This window comes from Vulpes vulpes, chromosome 16 (assembly GCF_048418805.1).
Source record: "Vulpes vulpes isolate BD-2025 chromosome 16, VulVul3, whole genome shotgun sequence".
NCBI lineage: Eukaryota > Metazoa > Chordata > Mammalia > Carnivora > Canidae > Vulpes > Vulpes vulpes.
In genome coordinates, this window is record NC_132795.1 from 49,958,703 (window position 1) to 49,978,318 (window position 19,616).

Genomic DNA, 19,616 nt, shown 5'->3' on the forward strand with positions numbered 1-19,616 from the left:
AAACTCCTGCCCTTTGATCCTCCCCAGACAAGACGAAGGTCAGACCCAGGATGTCCTGGTCAGCCACCCTTGAGGGATAGAGGTTTCTCCTTCCTTCCCCTCCCTCCATGCACACATTTCCCGAAAGGGCTTGCCAATGGAAACTCCCAGATTAAAAGATTCTAAAGCAAATCTACGTTTAAGGCTAATAATAACCTCTTTAAGTCGTTGCTAATGGGAAGAAAATGCTCATATTTGGCTTTAGCCTAAAGACACTGAAAACCCTGCAACTTTGAGCCATATTGCTTAAGTGTTTTTTGCTCCCCCTCCCCCCACCTGCAAACTCAGCTTGGAAACGTGGAGGCTGGCACCTCCTGTGTGCTAAAGACCTGCTTGAATCGTCTCTCACCCCGTCTTTGATCTTTCTGCCAGGCCGACCCAGCGGAGCCTTCCAGGATGGGGAGACTCCACCCGGGCCGGGCCGAGGGACTGGAGTGGGGTCCCGGCGCCCCGAGCTCTACAGAGCGGGAGCGCATCTTCCCAGCCAGGGGTGGCACAGTCCTGAGGCCCCAAGGCGGGTGGGGGGCGCTGGGGTGTCCTACAGCTCTAACCCTTGCCCTCCCACCGGTCCGCTTAGTTCTGAAGCCCGCACCCCAATGTGTGTCCCGCACAGGCTGAGGCGCGGAGGGCAGTCCCCAAGCTGCCTCCCTCGGGGTCTCCGTCCCTCCAACCCCCCCCCGGGCGAGGAGGCGGTGGAAGGGTCGCAGGCGCCCGCAGGTGGCTCTCGGCTTCGGGAGGAGCCGTCTCCGAGCGTCTCCGCGCGCTCCGAGCGCTCGGGCCGGTCGCCTCCAACGTCCCGACTGCACATCCCAATGTCACCCCGGGCTGTTCTCCTCTTCCTTTCAAAGTTGCGCTTTAAGCCCGGTGGCACCCGAATCCGGTCGGTTGCGGGGACGTTTCAAGGTCCAGGGAAGTTCTGTCGGGTGAAGCACATCGCGCTGCGCGTGCCGCACGGTCCCGGCCCGGGCGCTCCCGGGGCTTCCCGCACCTCCCGGGTCCACCTGCGCGGCGGCCGGGGCGGCGGTCTCGGCGGGCGGCTGTGCCCGCGGGGCGCGGGAGGGGGCGGGGGGCCGGGACCCGCGGAGCCGCCGCCCCACCGGTGGCGGCCGCCGGGGGGCCCCCCTGCCCCGCCTTTCCCGGCCCGGCTCCCTCGGCCCCGCCCCCGGAGGCCGCGGGGGAGTGGGCCCAGCCTCCAGCCTCCAGCCTCCAGCCCCCGCCCCGCGGCGCCCCCGCGTCTCCATAGCGATCCTCCCGGCGCGCACCTCGGGGCCGGCTCCCCCCGGGCTGAACAATACGCGGCGGGGCCGGGGCCGGGGGCGGGGCCGGCGGGCCGGGGCGGGGAGAGCGCGGCGAGGGGGCGCGGGCCGAGCGCACCGCCCAGGCAGCGGCCGCGGGGTCCGAGCGGGCGCTGCGGCCCAGCCCGCCCCGAGCGCTGCCCCCGCCCGCCCGCCCGCCCGGCCCGCCCCGCTTCCCACGCCGCCCGGCGGAGCGCGCGGGGACCCCTGGAGCCGCCCGAGCCGCGGCCGCCGCAGGTTGATGCGCGGCGCCCGCCCGGGACGCGCGGAGGAGCCATCTTGAAACCAACTTCGCAAACTTGGGCAAAGTGCTCCGAGGTGGAAGCTGCGGGGGAGAGCGGGCGCGCGGCCCCCGGGGAGGCAGGGCGCGGGCCGCCCGGAGGGCCCGGGGCGCGCGCAGGAGCCGTCCCGCGGCCGCGCCGGGTGCATGCGGGGCCGCGCCGGGTGCATGGATTGTGCTCGGGCGCCCGGCTCGGGCTCGGGCTCGGGCTCGGGCTCCGGCTCCGGCTCCGGCTCCGGCTCCGGCTCCGGGCCATGGCGCCGCCGCCGCCGCCCGCGCTGCCCGCGCTGCTGCTCCTGGCCGCGGCCGCCGCCCTCCCGGCGCTGGGGCTGCGGGCGGCCGCCTGGGAGCTGCGCGTGCCCGGCGGCGCCCGCGCCTCCGCCCCGGGTGCGGGCTGCACCCCCGCGCCGGCCGCCGCGCGCACCCCGCGGGCGCTGCGGGAGGCGCTGGACGGGAGCCCCGACGGGCGGGGGCGCCTGGGGGGGCGCCCGCTGCCGCTGCCGCTGCCGCTGCCGGTCCGCCCGGGCGCCCGCGGGGCCCCGACGGCGCTGCGCCTCCGCCCGAGGGTGCGCGCCCGGGAGCGGCGCGGAGCGGCCCCCCGTCCCCGCGCGGAGCTGAGCGCTGCGCTCCCCGGCCCGCCGCCCGCCGCGGTGCTCCGCTTCCCGGCCCCGGGCGGCGCGGCCCCGGCCCGGCCCCCCGCCTGCAGCTGCCGGCGCCTGCTGTGCGCTCCGCGGCGCGGGGCCGGCGGGGGCCGGGTGGGGCCGCCGCCGAGCCGTGCCCAGGGCCGGGCCCAGGGCCGGGGGGCGCGAAGGGCGCGAAGGGCGCGAAGGGCGCGGCGCGGCGCGGGCGGCAGCACCGCCCCGCAGTTCCCGCTGCCCAGCTACCAGGTGTCGGTGCCCGAGAACGAGCCTGCGGGCACCGCGGTCATCGAGCTGCGCGCGCACGACCCCGACGAGGGCGAGGCGGGGCGCCTGAGCTACCAGATGGAGGCCCTGTTCGACGAGCGCTCCAGCGGCTACTTCCTCATCGACGCGGCCACGGGCGCCGTGAGCACGGCCCGCGCGCTGGACCGCGAGACCAAGGACACGCACGTGCTCAAGGTGAGCGCGCTGGACCACGGCTGGCCGCGCCGCTCGGCCGCCACCTACCTCACCGTCACGGTCAGCGACACCAACGACCACGGCCCGGCCTTCGAGCAGGCCGAGTACCGCGAGCGCGTGCGTGAGAACCTGGAGGTGGGCTCCGAGGTGCTGACCATCCGCGCCACCGACGGCGACGCGCCCTCCAACGCCAACATGCGCTACCGCCTGCTGGAGGGCGCGGGCGGCGTCTTCGAGATCGACGCGCGCTCGGGCGTGGTGCGCACGCGGGCGCCGGTGGACCGGGAGCAGGCGGCCGCCTACCAGCTGCTGGTGGAGGCCAACGACCAGGGCCGCAACCCGGGCCCGCTCAGCGCCACCGCCACCGTGCACATCGTGGTGGAGGACGAGAACGACAACTACCCCCAGTTTGGCGAGAAGCGCTACGTGGTCCAGGTGCCCGAGGACGTGGCGGTCAACACACCTGTGCTGCGCGTGCGGGCCACCGACCGCGACCAGGGCCAGAACGCGGCCATCCACTACAGCATCGTCAGCGGGAACCTGAAGGGCCAGTTCTACCTGCACTCCCTGAGCGGCAGCCTGGACGTGATCAACCCGCTGGACTTCGAGGCCGTCCGGGAGTACACGCTCCGCATCAAGGCCCAGGACGGCGGCCGGCCTCCCCTCATCAATTCCTCGGGGCTGGTCTTGGTGCAGGTGCTGGACGTCAACGACAACGCCCCCATCTTTGTGAGCAGCCCTTTCCAGGCAGCTGTGCTGGAAAACGTGCCTCTGGGCCACTCAGTGCTGCACATCCAGGCGGTGGACGCGGACGCGGGTGAGAACGCCCGGCTGCGCTATCGCCTGGTGGACACGGCGTCCAGCTCCTTGGGCGGTGGGGGTCCTGGGACCGAGGACCCCGGCTCTCCTCCGGACTTCCCCTTCCAGATCCACAACAGCTCCGGCTGGATCACCGTGTGCGCGGAGCTGGACCGCGAGGAGATAGAGCACTATAGCTTTGGGGTGGAGGCCGTCGACCACGGCTCCCCGCCCATGAGCTCCTCGGCCAGTGTGTCCATCACGGTGCTGGACGTAAACGACAACGACCCGGTGTTCACCCAGCCCGTATACGAGCTGCGTCTGAATGAGGACGCGGCCGTGGGGAGCAGCGTGCTGACCCTGCGGGCCCGCGACCGAGATGCCAACAGCGTGATCACCTACCAGCTCACAGGTGGCAACACCCGCAACCGCTTCGCCCTCAGCAGCCAGAGTGGCGGCGGCCTCATCACCCTGGCCCTGCCGCTGGACTACAAGCAGGAGCGGCAGTACGTCCTGGCGGTGACCGCGTCCGACGGCACCCGCTCGCACACCGCGCAGGTCTTCATCAACGTCACCGACGCCAATACCCACCGGCCGGTCTTCCAGAGCTCGCACTACACCGTGAGCGTCAGCGAGGACCGGCCGGTGGGCACCTCCATTGCCACTATCAGTGCCACCGACGAGGACACGGGTGAGAATGCGCGCATCACCTACGTGCTGGAGGACCCCGTTCCGCAGTTCCGCATCGACCCAGACACTGGCACCATCTACACCATGACCGAGCTGGACTATGAGGACCAGGCCGCCTACACACTGGCCATCACCGCTCGGGACAATGGCATCCCTCAGAAGTCTGACACCACCTCCCTGGAGATCCTCATCCTCGACGCCAACGACAACGCCCCCCGGTTCCTGCGGGATTTCTACCAGGGGTCCGTCTTTGAGGATGCACCCCCATCAACCAGCGTCCTCCAGGTCTCTGCTACCGATCGGGACTCGGGCCCCAATGGCCGCCTGCTGTACACCTTCCAGGGTGGGGACGACGGTGATGGGGACTTCTACATCGAGCCCACGTCCGGTGTGATCCGGACGCAGCGCCGGCTGGATCGGGAGAACGTGGCTGTGTACAACCTCCGTGCCCTGGCCGTGGACCGGGGGAGCCCAGCACCCCTTAGCGCCTCAGTGGAAATCCAGGTGAGTGTCCTGGACATCAATGACAACCCCCCCGTGTTTGAGAGGGACGAACTGGAGCTGTTTGTGGAGGAGAACAGCCCGGTGGGGTCAGTGGTGGCAAGGATCCGTGCCAACGACCCCGACGAGGGTCCCAATGCCCAGATCATGTATCAGATCGTGGAGGGCAACGTGCCGGAGGTCTTCCAGCTGGACCTGCTGAGCGGGGACCTGCGCGCCCTGGCTGAGCTGGACTTCGAGGTGCGGCGGGAGTACGTCCTGGTGGTGCAGGCCACCTCGGCCCCGCTGGTGAGCCGGGCCACGGTGCACATCCGCCTGCTGGACCAGAACGACAACCCGCCCGTGCTCCCCGATTTCCAGATCCTCTTCAACAACTACGTCACCAACAAGTCCAACAGCTTCCCCACCGGCGTGATCGGCCGCATCCCGGCCCACGACCCGGACCTCTCCGACAGCCTCAACTACACCTTCCTGCAGGGCAACGAGCTGCAGCTGCTGCTGCTCGACCCGGCCACCGGCGAGCTGCAGCTTAGCCGCGACTTGGACAACAACCGGCCGCTGGAGGCGCTCATGGAGGTGTCCGTTTCCGGTGAGTGGCCCCCAGGGCTCCCGCTGGGCCGCCTGGGGAGCCGCAGGGACCTGCGGGGTGGGGGCGCCTGACGTGCCGGGGCGCATCGGGGCAGGGCCCAGGCAACTCTGGGGCTTTGTGGCCTCCGGTGTGATGGTTGGTGCCGCGAGCTGGGGGCGTGCTCCCCACCGAGGCCAAGGGAGTGGGAGGGGTACGGCGCTGCTTCCCTCAGCATTTTTGCTGGAAGCAGGCCTGGGCTGCTTCAGGTTCAAGACCCGGGCATTTTGGGCGCCTTCCTCAGTGCGCTGCGGCTCTGGCTTGTGCCATTAAAACGTGCTCTCCGGGGTTATCGGAGTCGTCTTGGTTTGCTTGGCGATGCTCTGCAGTCAGCCGTCTGCCTGTCTGGCAAGATCAAAGGTCACTGCCCGCCCCTTGTGCTGGTTGGAAATTGCTGGATGGTTCCCTGAGTCACCCCGTAATATGGCTGGAGTTGATTCCCGCGGTGTCTCTTTTCCTGTCTCCTCCAGATAATAACAATCCGGCTCATGTGTGCCCGTCTGTCTGGGAGCTCTTTGAAAAGCATAGCCTCGTTTGATCTTGGCTTCTGCTCCTGGACACGGGCTTATAATTTGGGTGTTACGGAGAGGCCTGCCCAGTTTGGTGGTAGAGCCGGTGTGGGAATCTGGCTGGCCCGCTCTGGGGCTGGAGGTGAGCAGAAGAGAGGTGGTCTCAGTGCCGGGCTAATTGCTGGGCAGCAAAGCGTTGGTCCTCCGTGCTGTCGGCCCCCGTGTGCCTGGCAGGGCCTGCAGGGCCAGGGAAAGGGCACAGGTTGAGGGTGTGGGAATTGGGGGACACAGCGGCTCCTTAAGGGGGCCTGTTTGAGGACGTGGTCATCTGGCAGGCAGGTGATCTTAATCATGAGACCAAACCATCACCAACAAAAGCTTGGAGCCCCGGGGGTTGTTTGAGTCAATTGTCTCGGTTGACTCTTTTGAACAATAAATTATTAGGGCACAGTATCATGGTGGGAGCCCTTCAAGAATTAAAAAGTTGATTTTCTGATTTGTTTTGTTTTCACGGGTGGTTATCACTCGTGATACGCCAAAGGTGGCAAACAGGTTCCAGCTTCAGTTGTTTGCTCATAAGATCCGGGACTTACAGGTCCAGTTTTGGAGTGAGCAATCCTTCACCGTGGATTTTGGCGGCACAGTCTCTCTGCAGGTGAACATGTTAGGTTTTGTGAGGTTGTGAATATGAGTAGAGAATATGGAAGAGGCCCAGGGGGCAGATTGTTAACCAGGTAATGGGTATTCCAAGCAACGACCAATTACAAAAAAAGTCTCTTTCCTAAATTCCATTTGCATTTCTTGAAGTTTTTTTTTTTTTTTTCCTTATGCTACTTTATCTGCTAGATGAAACGGGGTGGAAAATACCCCGTGTAGAAATGACTTGGCAACATCACGGGGTTTTGGTTTCATAGGGGACACATGGGGCTTTAGTGGGAACGGTGGATGCCGAAGCAGGGATGTGGTGTGCATCCGAAGCATCAGGAATGCGCCCCCCCCCCCTCATGGCAGCCGGATAACAGGGCTTAGGCTGGATTTCGTTCACAAGAGGATAGTTACTGAGGGCTGCTTGCCTTCCTGGAGGGCCCACGGCTGGTCGTGAGGACCACAGTTGAAGGCGGGCTGGGGATCTGCACTCCATAGGGGACTGTCTTGGTGACCTGGTGCTGGGCTCTGACCCTGTGGTGACAAAGGCTTGTACCATTCAGGCACTGGGCCTCAGGGTGGGGCTCCCTAAGAATAAATGGTTACCTTTCCCTGGGTTCTGATTAGACAGCAACAGTTTTATAAACTCTTGTACTGCTGACACTTATTCCTCTGGTAACTGGGTGGTGAGCAGTGTTATGCTTCTTGCTGGAGAGAAAATGCTCGAGGAATTCGTTGCTAAGCTGACTGTTCCAGCGCCAAGTCCTCGCTCAGTGCTGACTCCTTGCTGGGGTTTGAAGTGGGCACCTTGGGATGCTCTGCAGCCCTCAGACCACTTGCCTGCTACTGAATGTTCCAGAGAAGCAAAGGCTGTAAACTCTCAAGTCTGTGATTCCAAACAGCAGAGCATTGTGTAGAAACGACACAGAACAAAAAGATCGATCTTTGAAGGAGGCAAGGTGGATTCTTAGATTTTGTAAAGAAACAATGGGGAAAGCTGTTGTTTGGGACTCACACCCTGTTTTCATTGAAGTGTTATTGGCTTTTCCGGATTTACAGCCCTGCCCTAAAGCCTCCAAGATGACATGTGTTATTACTGCCCTGGAGGTGCTGGATGGAGGAGTGGATTCTGTGGGAGCCAGGCCGGGAAGGGCTGTGTGCAGCCAGCAGAGGAGCCTGTTGTGAAGGTGCACACTGGGGAGGGCCTGAGGTGGCCAGGCATGGGAGAGGGCCTGCAGGGTGAGGAGGGCCTGCACTGGGGGCGGGGGGGGGGTGTGTGCTGGAACCTGAAGGGGGTAGGTCTGCGGGGAGGGCCTGCTTGGGCAGGGCCTACAGAGGAGAGGGACTGCAGGTGGAGAGAGCCTGCATGGGGGGAGGACCTGTAAGGAGGAGGGCCTGCAGGGGGGAGGGCCAGCCTCCTGGGGGTGGTTGGGGAGGTCTTCATTGGGAGTGCTTACAGGAAGGTGTTCCCTGCCTGGGGGGGCCTGGAAGGCCTTTCCTTTTGCCAGGTCAGGGGTTTTGCCCAAGCATTTTGACTGTGAGTAGGTAGTTGGTTTACGGAGCCACCGAAGAGCAGAACACCATTTGAAAATGCTTTTGAATTAGGAAATAGTCACATTCAAAGAACTGCCATTTTTGGAGGACATCCAGTGATACAAAATGCTTATTTTTTGACATGGCAGTTTTTGAACGAGGTTTAAAATTCCGTGATTGGGACCTTCTTATGGACGTTTTATAAAAATCGTGTTTGCATTTTTCAAAGTGGTCCAGCTGCTAACCCAGCAGGACCCTTCAAGCACCAAATACTTTAATCGTTCTAGATGTCAGCTTTTACTAAGGTCTACATTTATAATCCGGCCGGAACATGTGTGTGCCTGTGGGGTTAGGGCAGGACGTGGCCCTCGGTGGGAAATGAGCCTGCGTTTGTGGGCGTTGCAGATCCGCGGATGTGGGACTAGCACGTGTGGGGTAGCGAGTCATTCAGACACACCGGAAAATAGTGCAACGTGGTGACATGAGGTTGAGCAAACCCGGTGCGCCGGGGTGGCTCAGCAGGGTGAACATCAGACTCTTGATCTCGGCCCAGGTCTTGATCTTGTGGTCCTGAGATCAAGCCCTGCGTCAGGCTCCGTGCTGGGCATGGAGCCTCCTTAAAAAATATAAAATAAAGGTCGAGCAAGCTTTCCGTCGTTGACCTTGGTGGGGAGTATATGGCATGAAGTCGCCGAGGCCTCGTGAAGCTTTAGAAAGTATTTGCCTGGTTAAGATACAGAGTATGGCGGGGAATTCTCGACAGGTGATTGCAGACAAGGAAGTAGAGAGGGGGCCACCGTGCCGGGCTGTGTCTGCCACTTAGCGTTAGGGTCCCTCCCAGGTCTCACAGTGAGGAAAGGCTGGAGCTGCTGAAGCCGTGTGAGCCGTGGAGCCGACTCCCCGATGACACCCCGCGCCCCGGGAGGGTTGGGTGCTTCTCACAGCTGCTAGCATCGAGGGCTTCCCCGTAACTCCGGGGGTAGCCACTTGCTAGCATACTTTCAGAAACAAGAGTGTCCCTTTACTGAGCCCCTACTGTATGCCGGCCCCGGGGAGCTAGCGTGGCCCTGCTCTCCAGGGAGTTCGGGGGGCGCCGATGAGCTGGTACACGCGGTGAACACACAACTGCCAACGAGGAGAGGGAGACGCAGGAGGAGGTGAGCAGGGTGTGGGGGGAGCCCCCTGAACCGCACAGGGCTGACTCAAGGGGCGGGGCTCGGTGGCTGGTGGGGGAGATCTTGCGGGAGGACCGGGTGTGTCTGAGCTGCCCATGGGGAGGTGGCTCCCTGCAGTGAGCTTGGAGGCCAGGGGAGGCGTGGGGGTGGCTGAGGAGCGTGGGTGGACAAGGTGGGGTCTGTGAGGTTAGATGGTAAGACGCGGGGGTGATGACAGGCTTGATCAGCCCACTGCTCCACGTGCCAGGGCCTCCCCAGGCGCGACCTGCCTGCACATGGCATGATCCTGCCCGGAGTAGAGCAGGGCCCTGGAGGCTTGACGGCACATCCAGGGCAGCCCCGGGATTTGAACCCGGATGGTGGCTTCCAAGCCATGTTCTCTCAGGCTGTGCTTTCCAGAACAAACCGGCTCCAGGAGCACGAGGGTGAGATGAGGGAGGTACCCCTACGGAGCTGGGGGTCCTTGCAGGGGAGGCTGGCTTTGGGAGTGGGGCATGAGACCATGTGTGGCTATGGCACCTCTGACCATTGTCACTAAGATGGCTGGACACACAGGTCTGGGCAGGAGAGACCAGCTGGAGTCCTGGCCAGAGGTGGTCAGCATGGCCTCAGGGTGATAGAGAGGACAGTCGTTGCTGGGGGTGGTCAGTGACCAGTCTGCAGGGGCGTGAGGGCATTTGGGCAGGGGATGCTTGTGACAGGAATGGGACCCCGGTGTGGCCTCGAGGAGCCAGGGCCCCCATGGCCTGTGGGCAGTGATGGCTCTGCTCAGGAATAACCACACACAAGGGGACAACGGGAGGGTCAGGGCTCCAGGGGCTGCGGGTCCCAAAGTGGGTCACTTATGGGGGCTGGGTAGCCTGGGGACAGAGATGTGACTTGAATTAACCAAAGGGAGGTCCTTGGTGGCCCCCATGAGAGCCGAGTGGGGGGGCTGGGGAGCCCCTCAGAGGAGCAGAGGACAGGCCTATGGGGCTGAGGGCAGGTGGGGTGGCCACAGGGACGTGGAGCCTGCAGTGACCCAGGCTCAGTTGAGGGCCGGGAGGACCTGACTGGCTAACACAGCACCATACAGGCCTTCTGGTCCCTCTACCTACCTGTGCAGGTACTCACCTAATGCAGGCACCAGACCTTCCAGGGGCACCAGGGGTGAGGGCTAAGCCTCAGGGCCAAGCTGAGTGTAGACAGGGCTGCTGGGGACGGTCACTTCTATTTCTCTTTGACTTGCAGGACCTGTGATGGGGGAGCAGGAGGGTCAGGGGAGGATGGGGGAGCAGAGGGTCAGGGGAGGATGGCAGGGGGCCAAGGCCACAGGGATGCACGGGAGGGCCAAGGCCACAGGGATGCACAGGAGGGCCAGGGCATCCCATCTCAGCACCGGTTATGTGGTGACCTGAAGTCTCCTTGTGGTCCCACCTACCACTCAGAGTGACAGGGAGACTGTTATTTAAATGTAGGAAAGGCTGCAGGCAGGTGAACCCCTTGGAAGGAGGGGGGGACAGAGCTCCTGTATGGAAATAGACTGGGGTGTTGGTGTGCTGGGGACGCCCAAGCTCCGTCCACGGCCCCAGCCACTGCTGGAAAGACGTGCACACCTGCCCATGTGACAGCCCCAAGCAGAAAGCCGTCAAGGAAGCGGGTTGGGACGGTGGCTGCCTGGGCCTGGCAGCGGCGTCCGTGCCCCGAGGGGCGTGTTGTGTGGCACGGGGCCACGGGCCTCCACCCTGCCAGCACTCGGATGCAAACAGAAGTAGATTTTATCGTGTAGGGCTGGGCGTGTGGAAAATATTCCCGAATCTGGCATGATTCTTCTCTGCTCGCAGCCTTGGGGGTAATAGTTCTCTGGTGTTTCTGCTCCTCCTGTAACCTGAACACACAGGTTCATAGGAAAGCCGTAGGATTCCTGCACCCTGGGGATGGGTGGGTGGGGGGTAAGTGAGCCCTGCTCCCTGCGTGTTTGGGGAGGGTCACTGGGGTGGCCTGAGGAAGCATGGAAGGTGTGGGGTCTCAGGGTGTAAGGGGCAGAGAACTGGCTTTGAGTTTGTGGGGGATGACGGGGACCCCCTCTGTGTCTCCCCTGTGAGTCTGCTGGGCTGCTCTGTCTACACTGTGGGTGCTGTGCCCTGGCTGTCGGTTATTCATGGACTGAGCCCGAGGGGCCTAGAAGGAGGGTCCCCCTGCAGAGACCGCGGGGGACCAGGGGAGGCCAGCACAGAAGACAGGACGCCCCTTACGCCCCACTCTGGGTCCCTCCGGGCCTTGCTGGGGCCGTGGCCCGGGGGAAGAGGTCTGCTCCCCTGGCTGTGTTCTCGTGCTTTGGCTTCAGATAAGAACTTGTGAAGACCTTGGTGATCTGTTCCCCTTTCTGGGTGTGAACATTCCAGAGCTGGGAAAAGCCCGTCAGCAGCTCTTCATCGTTCTATCACTCCAGTGAGCGTCTCCTGATGTCCTGGAGATGGGCCAGGGTTTCTCTTAAATGCGCACACAGACATGTACACACATGTGCACACAGAGTCATACATGCACACACACAATGAACACAGAGGTACGCAGACACACATACATGCAAAACACAAATAACATGTGCACACATACAAACATGCATGCACACATATGCATACATGTGGACACATATGTAGACATAGATATAGACACATGCACAGACGCACAAATACATATGCACACACAGACACGCACGTATGCATACACGTGAACATACACCTAGACGCAGGTACACACAGACACACAAATACACACATGTGCATGGACAGACACACATGCACACACATATGCATACATGTGGATACACGTAAACACATATGCATACAGGTGGACATACACCTAGGTATAGGTACACACACAAATACGCACATGTGCACGTACAGACATGCATGCACACACATACACATACATGTGGACACATGTAAACATGCATATAGGTAGACATACATCTAGACACAGGCACACACAAATATGCACATGTGCGTGCAGAGACATGCATACACGTGGACACACATAGACATGTAGACACAGGTACACATATATGCACAAATACACATAGACGCACATACACATATGTACGCACACACATAGTTTAACAACTTTGGAGGCGGATCGTGTGTGTAAGCCTTCCTTCCAGCCACCCTGACACACCCCAGCAACCTTCGCCATAGTGAGAGGGTCGTGTTGGGGCCGGGACATCGTGGACCGTGGACCATGGACTGTGGCCCTCCCGTGAAAGGGGTCACACAAGCCTTTAGCTTGTAGGGTCACCCAGTGGGCATCATGATGTCAAGGGTGCCAGGTGTGTGGCGGGTTACCCCCCGTGGCTGCTGGGATGGACCCTGCGGCGGCTCCTCCGCAGTGTTTGTCGTGATGTGCCGTCGCGGAGGACGAGCCCAGGTTTCTGCTTCAACCCTGTGGGCTGGGGGAGAGTCCCTCCACCTTCCAGGTGGGAAACGGGTGGGAAAGGGCACACGCCCTGCTTTGTGGTTGTGGAAGTGTGAGAGGTGAGCGAAGCCTGCCCAGCCCCTGGCCCTGGCCCTGTCACCAGCCCTGTCACCAGCCCTGTCGGATTCACAGGCCCAGCTCATAGCTGCCGCAGAGCTGACTGCGCAGGTTTGCTCTCCAGGGATGTTCAGATTGTTCCCGACCCTCCACGGTGGCCCAGGGGTGGGGGGCTTCCTGGCCTTGAGGGACCTCACTGGCTTTCCCAGGCCTCCCCCCAGGGCACCCCCTGTCTGCACGTGGAGCTGGTGGTGGATGGCTGTGTGCCTCAGTTTCCCCCCTGCACAGGCTGGCCGGCACCATCCACAGGGTGTGGGTAGGTGTACTGGGGATTCCGTGCTGTCGGGACATGGAGGGACGGGCTGGCCTTCTCCACCTGGTCCCTTTGCTGCGGCCTGACTCTTCCCTCTGGCTGCTGGTTGAGCAGGTGCGAGGACAGCCTCCTGCACCGCCTGGTGGAGGCCTTTCCTCCTCTGAGCCCGTATGTCCTTTCTGCCTCTCCGGCTGCTCCAGCACGCCAGGACGGTGCAGGAGGCCTGTTGCCTTGGAGGGGAATGCAGGCGACTCCGATGGAGGGGAGCTTGGTCCTGTGACGCCCGCCCTCCCCGCCTCTTCCCCCAGAGGCAGAGGCCATGAGTCTTGCAGGACGTTAGGACCACAACTGTTTTGAATGAGCCTTGGTCGGGGACTTCAGGTGCCTGTGATAACTTGAGGGGACAGTGTGGTCCAGCCACGGGTGGCCTTGGGGTGGCCTCCTGCCAGTAGGCCAGTGGGCCCAGCGCTCAGAAGACAAGAGCTACGGGAGTCCCGCTGAGGCCCTGAGCTGTTGGACCAGCCTGTGTGGCCCTGTGATGCCATGTCGCAGCCCTGCCCTGTCCTCCGGCCGCCCCTCACCTGTTGTCTCGTTTCTGCTGATAGTGTGCAGACTTTCGGTCCCTCCGTGGCATTGTGCTGCCTCCACTCCTCTGGCCCTACCCTCTGCCCCCCTCCTCCTCTCCCCTGGGGCTTTGAGGTCAAGTGGTCAGTGCCTGACCTCTGCGGACCTGGGGGGAGACTGGCCTCAGAGCCAGGACGATTCCCCAAGAGGCCATCCAAGGGTCATCTAAGGGCCCCATCAGTACACTGCTTGGGGCTGTGGGCCATCCCCCCCCCCACAGCCCCACCTTGTCATCTCTACAGAATCCAGAGACTCCCCATTTTATAGGCAAAGACATAGAGGTTGCAGAGCCCCTAGCAGTAGGCAGTCAGGCTCCCGTTTTGTGGTCCGGGTCTCTAACCACAGGTGACCCCACCGTGGGCCAGTGGCTAAGCCCTGCAAGGAGGAGCAATGTGGAATGGCAGCCCTGGGGACGCAGGTGTGGGGTGACCCCGAACAGGAGGGCTGTGGGTCACGTGTGCATCATGCCTGATTCCACGGGAGCCCTCCAGGTGAGCAGGGATGCAGCCGCTGCACGATGAGGGCAAGGGGGTCCTGGCAGCTGTCCTGGAGTCTTCGTGGGGCCTCCAGAGCTGTATCACAGGAATCTGTGGAGTGTGGGACCTATGTGCATAGGTGCGGGGAGGGGCCTGAACCTGTGCGGTGGTCAGAGTCAGAGGCAGCGGGGAGGTGGACAGCGCCGGGGGCTCATGCTGAACTCGCTGACGTGCCCTTGGGGCCCTCCAGCTTCGAAAGCACAGATTGTCCTGGCCCAGGACCAGCCGGCTTTCCTTCCTTGCTTCGTTCCTTCCTTCGTTCCTTTCTTCCTTCCCTCCTTCCTCTCTCCCTCTCTCCATCAATCAGAATTTTTCCTTCTTTTTCAATTGTTTCAACTTCTAGTTCTGTATTTTTTTGGGGAGGGGTTTAAAAAATATCGAATCTAAGTGATACTTGGTTAAGGTAAACTTACAGCAGCTAGTTCAAACAAAGTCATATGCTGTGTTAGCGTTCAGAGATAAGAACTCTCTTGCAGGGTAATAAACTTTTATCAGCGAGTTGACTGTCAAAGGACAGTTTTCACAGAGTAAGGTTGTTCAAGCTGCCGTGCAGCCCCACTTTGGAGACAGCCACACGTGGCCGTGGTCCCCGCAGCTGTCCCTGGCTGCTTTGTGACACATCTCTAGTGTCGGAAAGAGCACCAGGTTTCCCTGGCGGTGAAGCCCAGGTGGCACTCTGGGTGCTGATTGCTAACACTGGTCAAGTTAGCCCCCTCTGGGCCTCAGTGACCACTGAGACGAGATGGTGGGAGGGTCATCACCCAGGACCCTCATCCTGACTGTAATCGTTTTATAGACGAAGGATCAGAGAAAAACAGAAACCCAGCCTGAAAGGTGTGGCTGTGTCTTGGGAAAACTTTTTCTTGCCATGAACATTGCAGCTGCTGAGAAATTACCTCATTTAAAAGCTATCATGAAGTATTTGTGAATCATGGATCTGGTAGGGGGTTACTATCTAGAATACATAAAGAACCACTACAGCTCAACAAGAGAGAAACCACCCGATTAAAAGATGGACAAAGGACTTGGTTTTTCCAATGAAGACGAACACGTGGGCAACAAGCACATGAAAAAGATGCTCAACATCACTCCTCCTCAGGAAAATGCAAACCAGAACCATAATGAGATACCACCTCACACCTTTAGGGTGGTTTGTCATAAAAGCAAAACAGAGCAGAAAATAAGGGATGGCTACAATGGGGAGAAATTCGACCCTCATTCCCTGTTAGTGGGGATGTAAAATGGCGCAGCCACCATGGAAGACAGTATGGCGCTTCCTCAAAAAGCTACACATAGAATGGCCAGAGGATCCAGGAATCCCACTTCTGGGTATAGACACAGAAGAAGTGAAAGCAGAGCCTGGATCAGGTACTTGCAACCCTATACTCACAGCAACGTGGTTCGTGATAGTCAGAAGGTGGAGGCACCCAGGTGTCCATGGGCAGATGAATGGATGAGCAGAAATGGCATATCTGTACAATGGGATTTTAATCCCATTTTAGTCAGCTTTGAAAGGGAGGGAGATTGGGACCCGTGCTACAACATGGATGAAAAATTAAGACATTGTGCCCCGTGAACTAAGCCAGGCATGAAAGGACACGTATCGTAGGAGATAATGAGGTTCCTAGGGTGGCCGCGTTCACAGAGACCCGAGGTAGGATGGTGGGCCCCAGGGCTGGGGGAGGGAGGGGGCAGTGAGTGCCTAAAGGGGACAGGGTTTCAGTTCTGCAACATGAAGAGTCCTGGAAACTGATGGAGGTGATGGTCGCACCGCAGCGTGAATATGCTTAATGCCACCAACTGTTCAAATGTTTTAAAGTCTTCAATTTTGTTTGTATTTTACCACAATAAAAAAGTGCTAATAAAACCGTTCTGACCACTTAGGTGCTGGATGTGTGGGAGCAGGTGCCTCTGCCTGTGGTTTCGGGCACATTGTTTGCACTGGAGCTGAGTGGCTCAGCCCGGCCCCCTATTGTCCTGTCCGGGGCCCTCATTCTGTGCGTTTCCAGACTCTCCACTGGTGTCCTGACATCGTAAACAGCAAAAGGGGCGGGTGCTTTAGTGTAACTTTGGTGTCTGAACATGTGTGAAATCTCTTTGGTGTTTGACTAGGTGTTTGAAGCTGCAAGATGAACATGTACCTTGTTCTAGAAGCCCAGGGTGAGAAGAAGGGTCCTCGGGGCCCTGGGCACGCAGGTGACCCCAGTGTCGTGCAGCCCATCCTGGGAGGGAGGCCGATGACGGGCTCGGGGCTGGAGATTCAGGCCCGATCCCACTGCTCGGGGAGCACAGGGGGGGCTCTGCTCTCGCCAACCCCACCCTGCCCCTCGGCCCCCTCTGCTCGTGACCGGGTCAGCCTGCAGGCCTAGGCGGATTTTTATTGGCAATTTTAACATGTTTAAGCAGTTGGGCTTGAACTTTCTCCGCTTTCATTTTTATTGAGATGAAATTCTCCGTGTCACAGCACACAGGTCCGTGGCATTTGGTGCATTTGCACTGATATGCTGCCCCCGCCTCTGTCCCCTTCAGGGACACCTGAAGGGAACCCTGGACCCATCCTGGCCACTCCCCATCTCCCTGCTCCAAACCTGGGAGGCACCAGTTTTCTGTCTCTGTGGATTGGCCTGTTCTGGAGATTTCTGATCAGAATCACACACTGTGTAGGCTTTTGCATCTGGCTGTTTCCACCGAGCACCTTGCTTGGGGGTTTGCCTGCCTGGTGGCCCGCGTCACTGCTTCACTGCCATCAACGTCGGCTCTTGGAAGCTAGCGACGTGAGGGTGTCCTCTGCTGTCCCAGACTGCCAGAGGACAGGTGACTGTCACCAGAGCTGCTAGAGCAACCTCGGAAAACCGTAATATTCCGTGGCACAGGTCGGGGGGGTAGTCATTTGAGAGGACTGGACACAGTGTTAGCTCCGTGACAATGGCCTGAGAGGTGAGGAGGGACCCTCGGAGCATCACAAGCGTGCACTGTCTCTGTCTGTAACTTCCTAGCTCCTGGGAGGGGAGGTAGCCTGAGTGAGGAGTTCCAGAGTCTTCTGTGTGACTCTGCCCTGTTTTTAAGATGGGATGCGGGGGGAGCTTACTTGTGTAAGCACCATGGTCAGCCAGTGGACGTGGCAAGTCAGGGGGACCCTGCAGGTGAGGACAGTGGGGAGACGCTTCTCAGGGAGCCCAGGAGCAATGAGGGTTCTCTGTGGGTGTTACTGAAGGGGTGGGGAGTGAGGACCTGGATGTTGGTGAGTGGCCCCAATTAGGGGCTTGCAAGCTGCAGCTTCTGGGGAGGGAGGTGAGCTCACTGGTGCTGAGCAGAATTATCCTCGGGGCTCGGGGGCTGGGGTCTGCAAGGTGGTACGGCCAGGGGTCAGGTCTGCGGCGGCGATGAGGGTGGCGTCTTGGGATTGCTTTTGGCTGAGCTGTGTCAGGTCCCTGCTGGGCATCTCCTTGGCCCCTTGTTCCTTCTGGAGCTTGTGTACAGAGAGGGTTTGAGGTTTGGATTTGTGTGTGATGTGAATGCACGTAACCCAAGCTCCGGCTCTGCGCACCTTCTGGAAGGGTCTTCCTCACCTACAGATCTTTATAGGCTGCCACCTGGCTTGATGCAGGCTTCCCCGGGAGCCAAAGGGGCTGTGACGGGATGGATGTCAGGTTCAGTGAGGGGCCAGGGCCGGTTCTGTTTGGCCCCATTCCTCAAGGTGACAGGCTTGCTGTGTCAGCTTCCTGGGGCTGTAACATGCACCACAAACCGGTGGCTTAGGACAACAGGAATTTATTCTCTCACTGTTCGGGAGGCCAGAAATCTGAAATCAAGGTGTCGGCGGGGCAGCCTTGGGAGGGAGGGCTCTGCGAGAGGCCCCTTCCTGCCTCCTTGGCTGGCCCCGGGTCCCCCCAGCTATGCTTCTGTTGTCAAGTGGCCACCTCCCTGCGTGTGGCCTGTGCGCCCTCTCCCGTGTAAGGACACCTGTCCTACTGAATTACAGGCTCAGCTACTCCCCACTCTGACCCCGTCTCCATTTATATCTTTTTTTTTTTTTTAAAGTAGAAGCCACACCCAGCGTGGAGCCCAACACAGGGCTTGACCTCAGGACCCTGAGGTCAAGACTTGAGCTTAGATCAACAGACACTTAACCAACTGAGCCACCTGGGCGCCCCCTTAATTTATATCTTCATTATCACCCGCAAAGGCCCTATTTCCAAATCGGGTCACACATTGCAGGTACCGCAGGTTAGGACTTCAACATAACATGTTTGGGGGCCACAGCTTAACCCACCACAGCACCTGCCTTCACCTTTAGGTGGTGGCTCTGATGCCTTTGTGTTCAGTGGGACGTCGGAGTTCTGCTTTGTTCCTGGGACCCACGGTTTGGCCCGCTGAGCACCCGAAGCACTGCCTCGGTCTCCCTTACTGTGATGCCACGTGGCCCATCCGGATGCTGCGCCTCCGTCCTCTTTTCCCCTCAGGCTCCTCCCATGAGACCCAATAGCGCATAGACCGAGGCTCCCCTTGGGTCGTGTTCACACAGGCCCCTCACTCCCTGTGTCACTTGAGGGGTACGGCCGGCGTTGGGCTGAGCGCTCCTGCCTCTGGGTATCCCTTGGGAAGGAGCAGGGTGCAGAGCCCGTGTGGCATGAGCAACAGCACAGGGGTGTGTGGGGCACTGAGGCACGGTCTGAAGCGATGACAGCGCGGCCTGCCTTTGCCTTTTGTGCCTCACTGCCGAGTGACACGGCTGTAGGAGGCACCTTTTCAATTTAGCTCTCTCCCCTAAGCATGGAAAATTCTCTAACGTATAATTCAGAGTTCCCCAGATCTTCAAAGAGGAGAGAATGGAAAATATGAAAGTTTATTGTTCTGAGCGATTTCCTATGCATCCGGCACGTGGCTGTCAGGGGTCAGGGGTGTGTGTGTGTGCAGGGCAGGAAATCCAGCCATGAGTTATAGTGTGTTTGCCAGGGCACTGCACCGTGCAGCCAGATGCCTGAGAAAGTGGGACAGGGGCTGGGGCAGGGGCTGCGGCTGGGGCAGGGGCTGGAGCTGGGGCAGGGGCAGGGGCTGGGGCTGGGACAGGGGCTGGGACTGGGACGGGCTGGGGCAGGGGTTGGGGCTGGAGCAGGGCCTGGGGCAGGGAGGGGTAGGGGCTGGGGTTGGCGCTGGGGCAGCGGCAGGGGCACAGGCTGTGTGGCTGGGGCAGCGGCAGGGGCTGGGTCTGTGGCTGGGGCAGGGACAGGGGCTGGGCAGGGGTGGGGGACACTGGTCAGGGACTGAGTTCTACACTCTGGCCGCGCTGCTTACCACCAGATAGAAAGTGACAAGGGCTAGATGAGTCTGTTTGGGGGGAAAACCAGGAGGCAGGAAGCCGAGGGCTTTAGGGTCAGGACAGCTGTCCGAGAGTCCCCGGTTTGGCCTGGGAAAGCCATTGTTTGTGGCTGGGATTCTGTTTTCC

The 19,616-nt window shown here is 60.6% G+C and overlaps 1 protein-coding gene across 1 annotated transcript in view; it reads left to right on the plus strand.

Annotated features, from left to right (window-relative positions):
- Positions 1–1,750: 1,750 nt before the first annotated feature.
- The window catches only part of CELSR1 (cadherin EGF LAG seven-pass G-type receptor 1), a 133,511-nt gene continuing 115,645 nt past the window's right edge, over positions 1,751–19,616 (plus strand). The window contains exon 1 of the mRNA XM_026019805.2: positions 1,751–5,292. Within this exon, the coding sequence (XP_025875590.2) occupies positions 1,869–5,292 (3,424 nt within the window). The 5' untranslated portion in view covers positions 1,751–1,868. The remainder of the gene's footprint in view (positions 5,293–19,616) is intronic.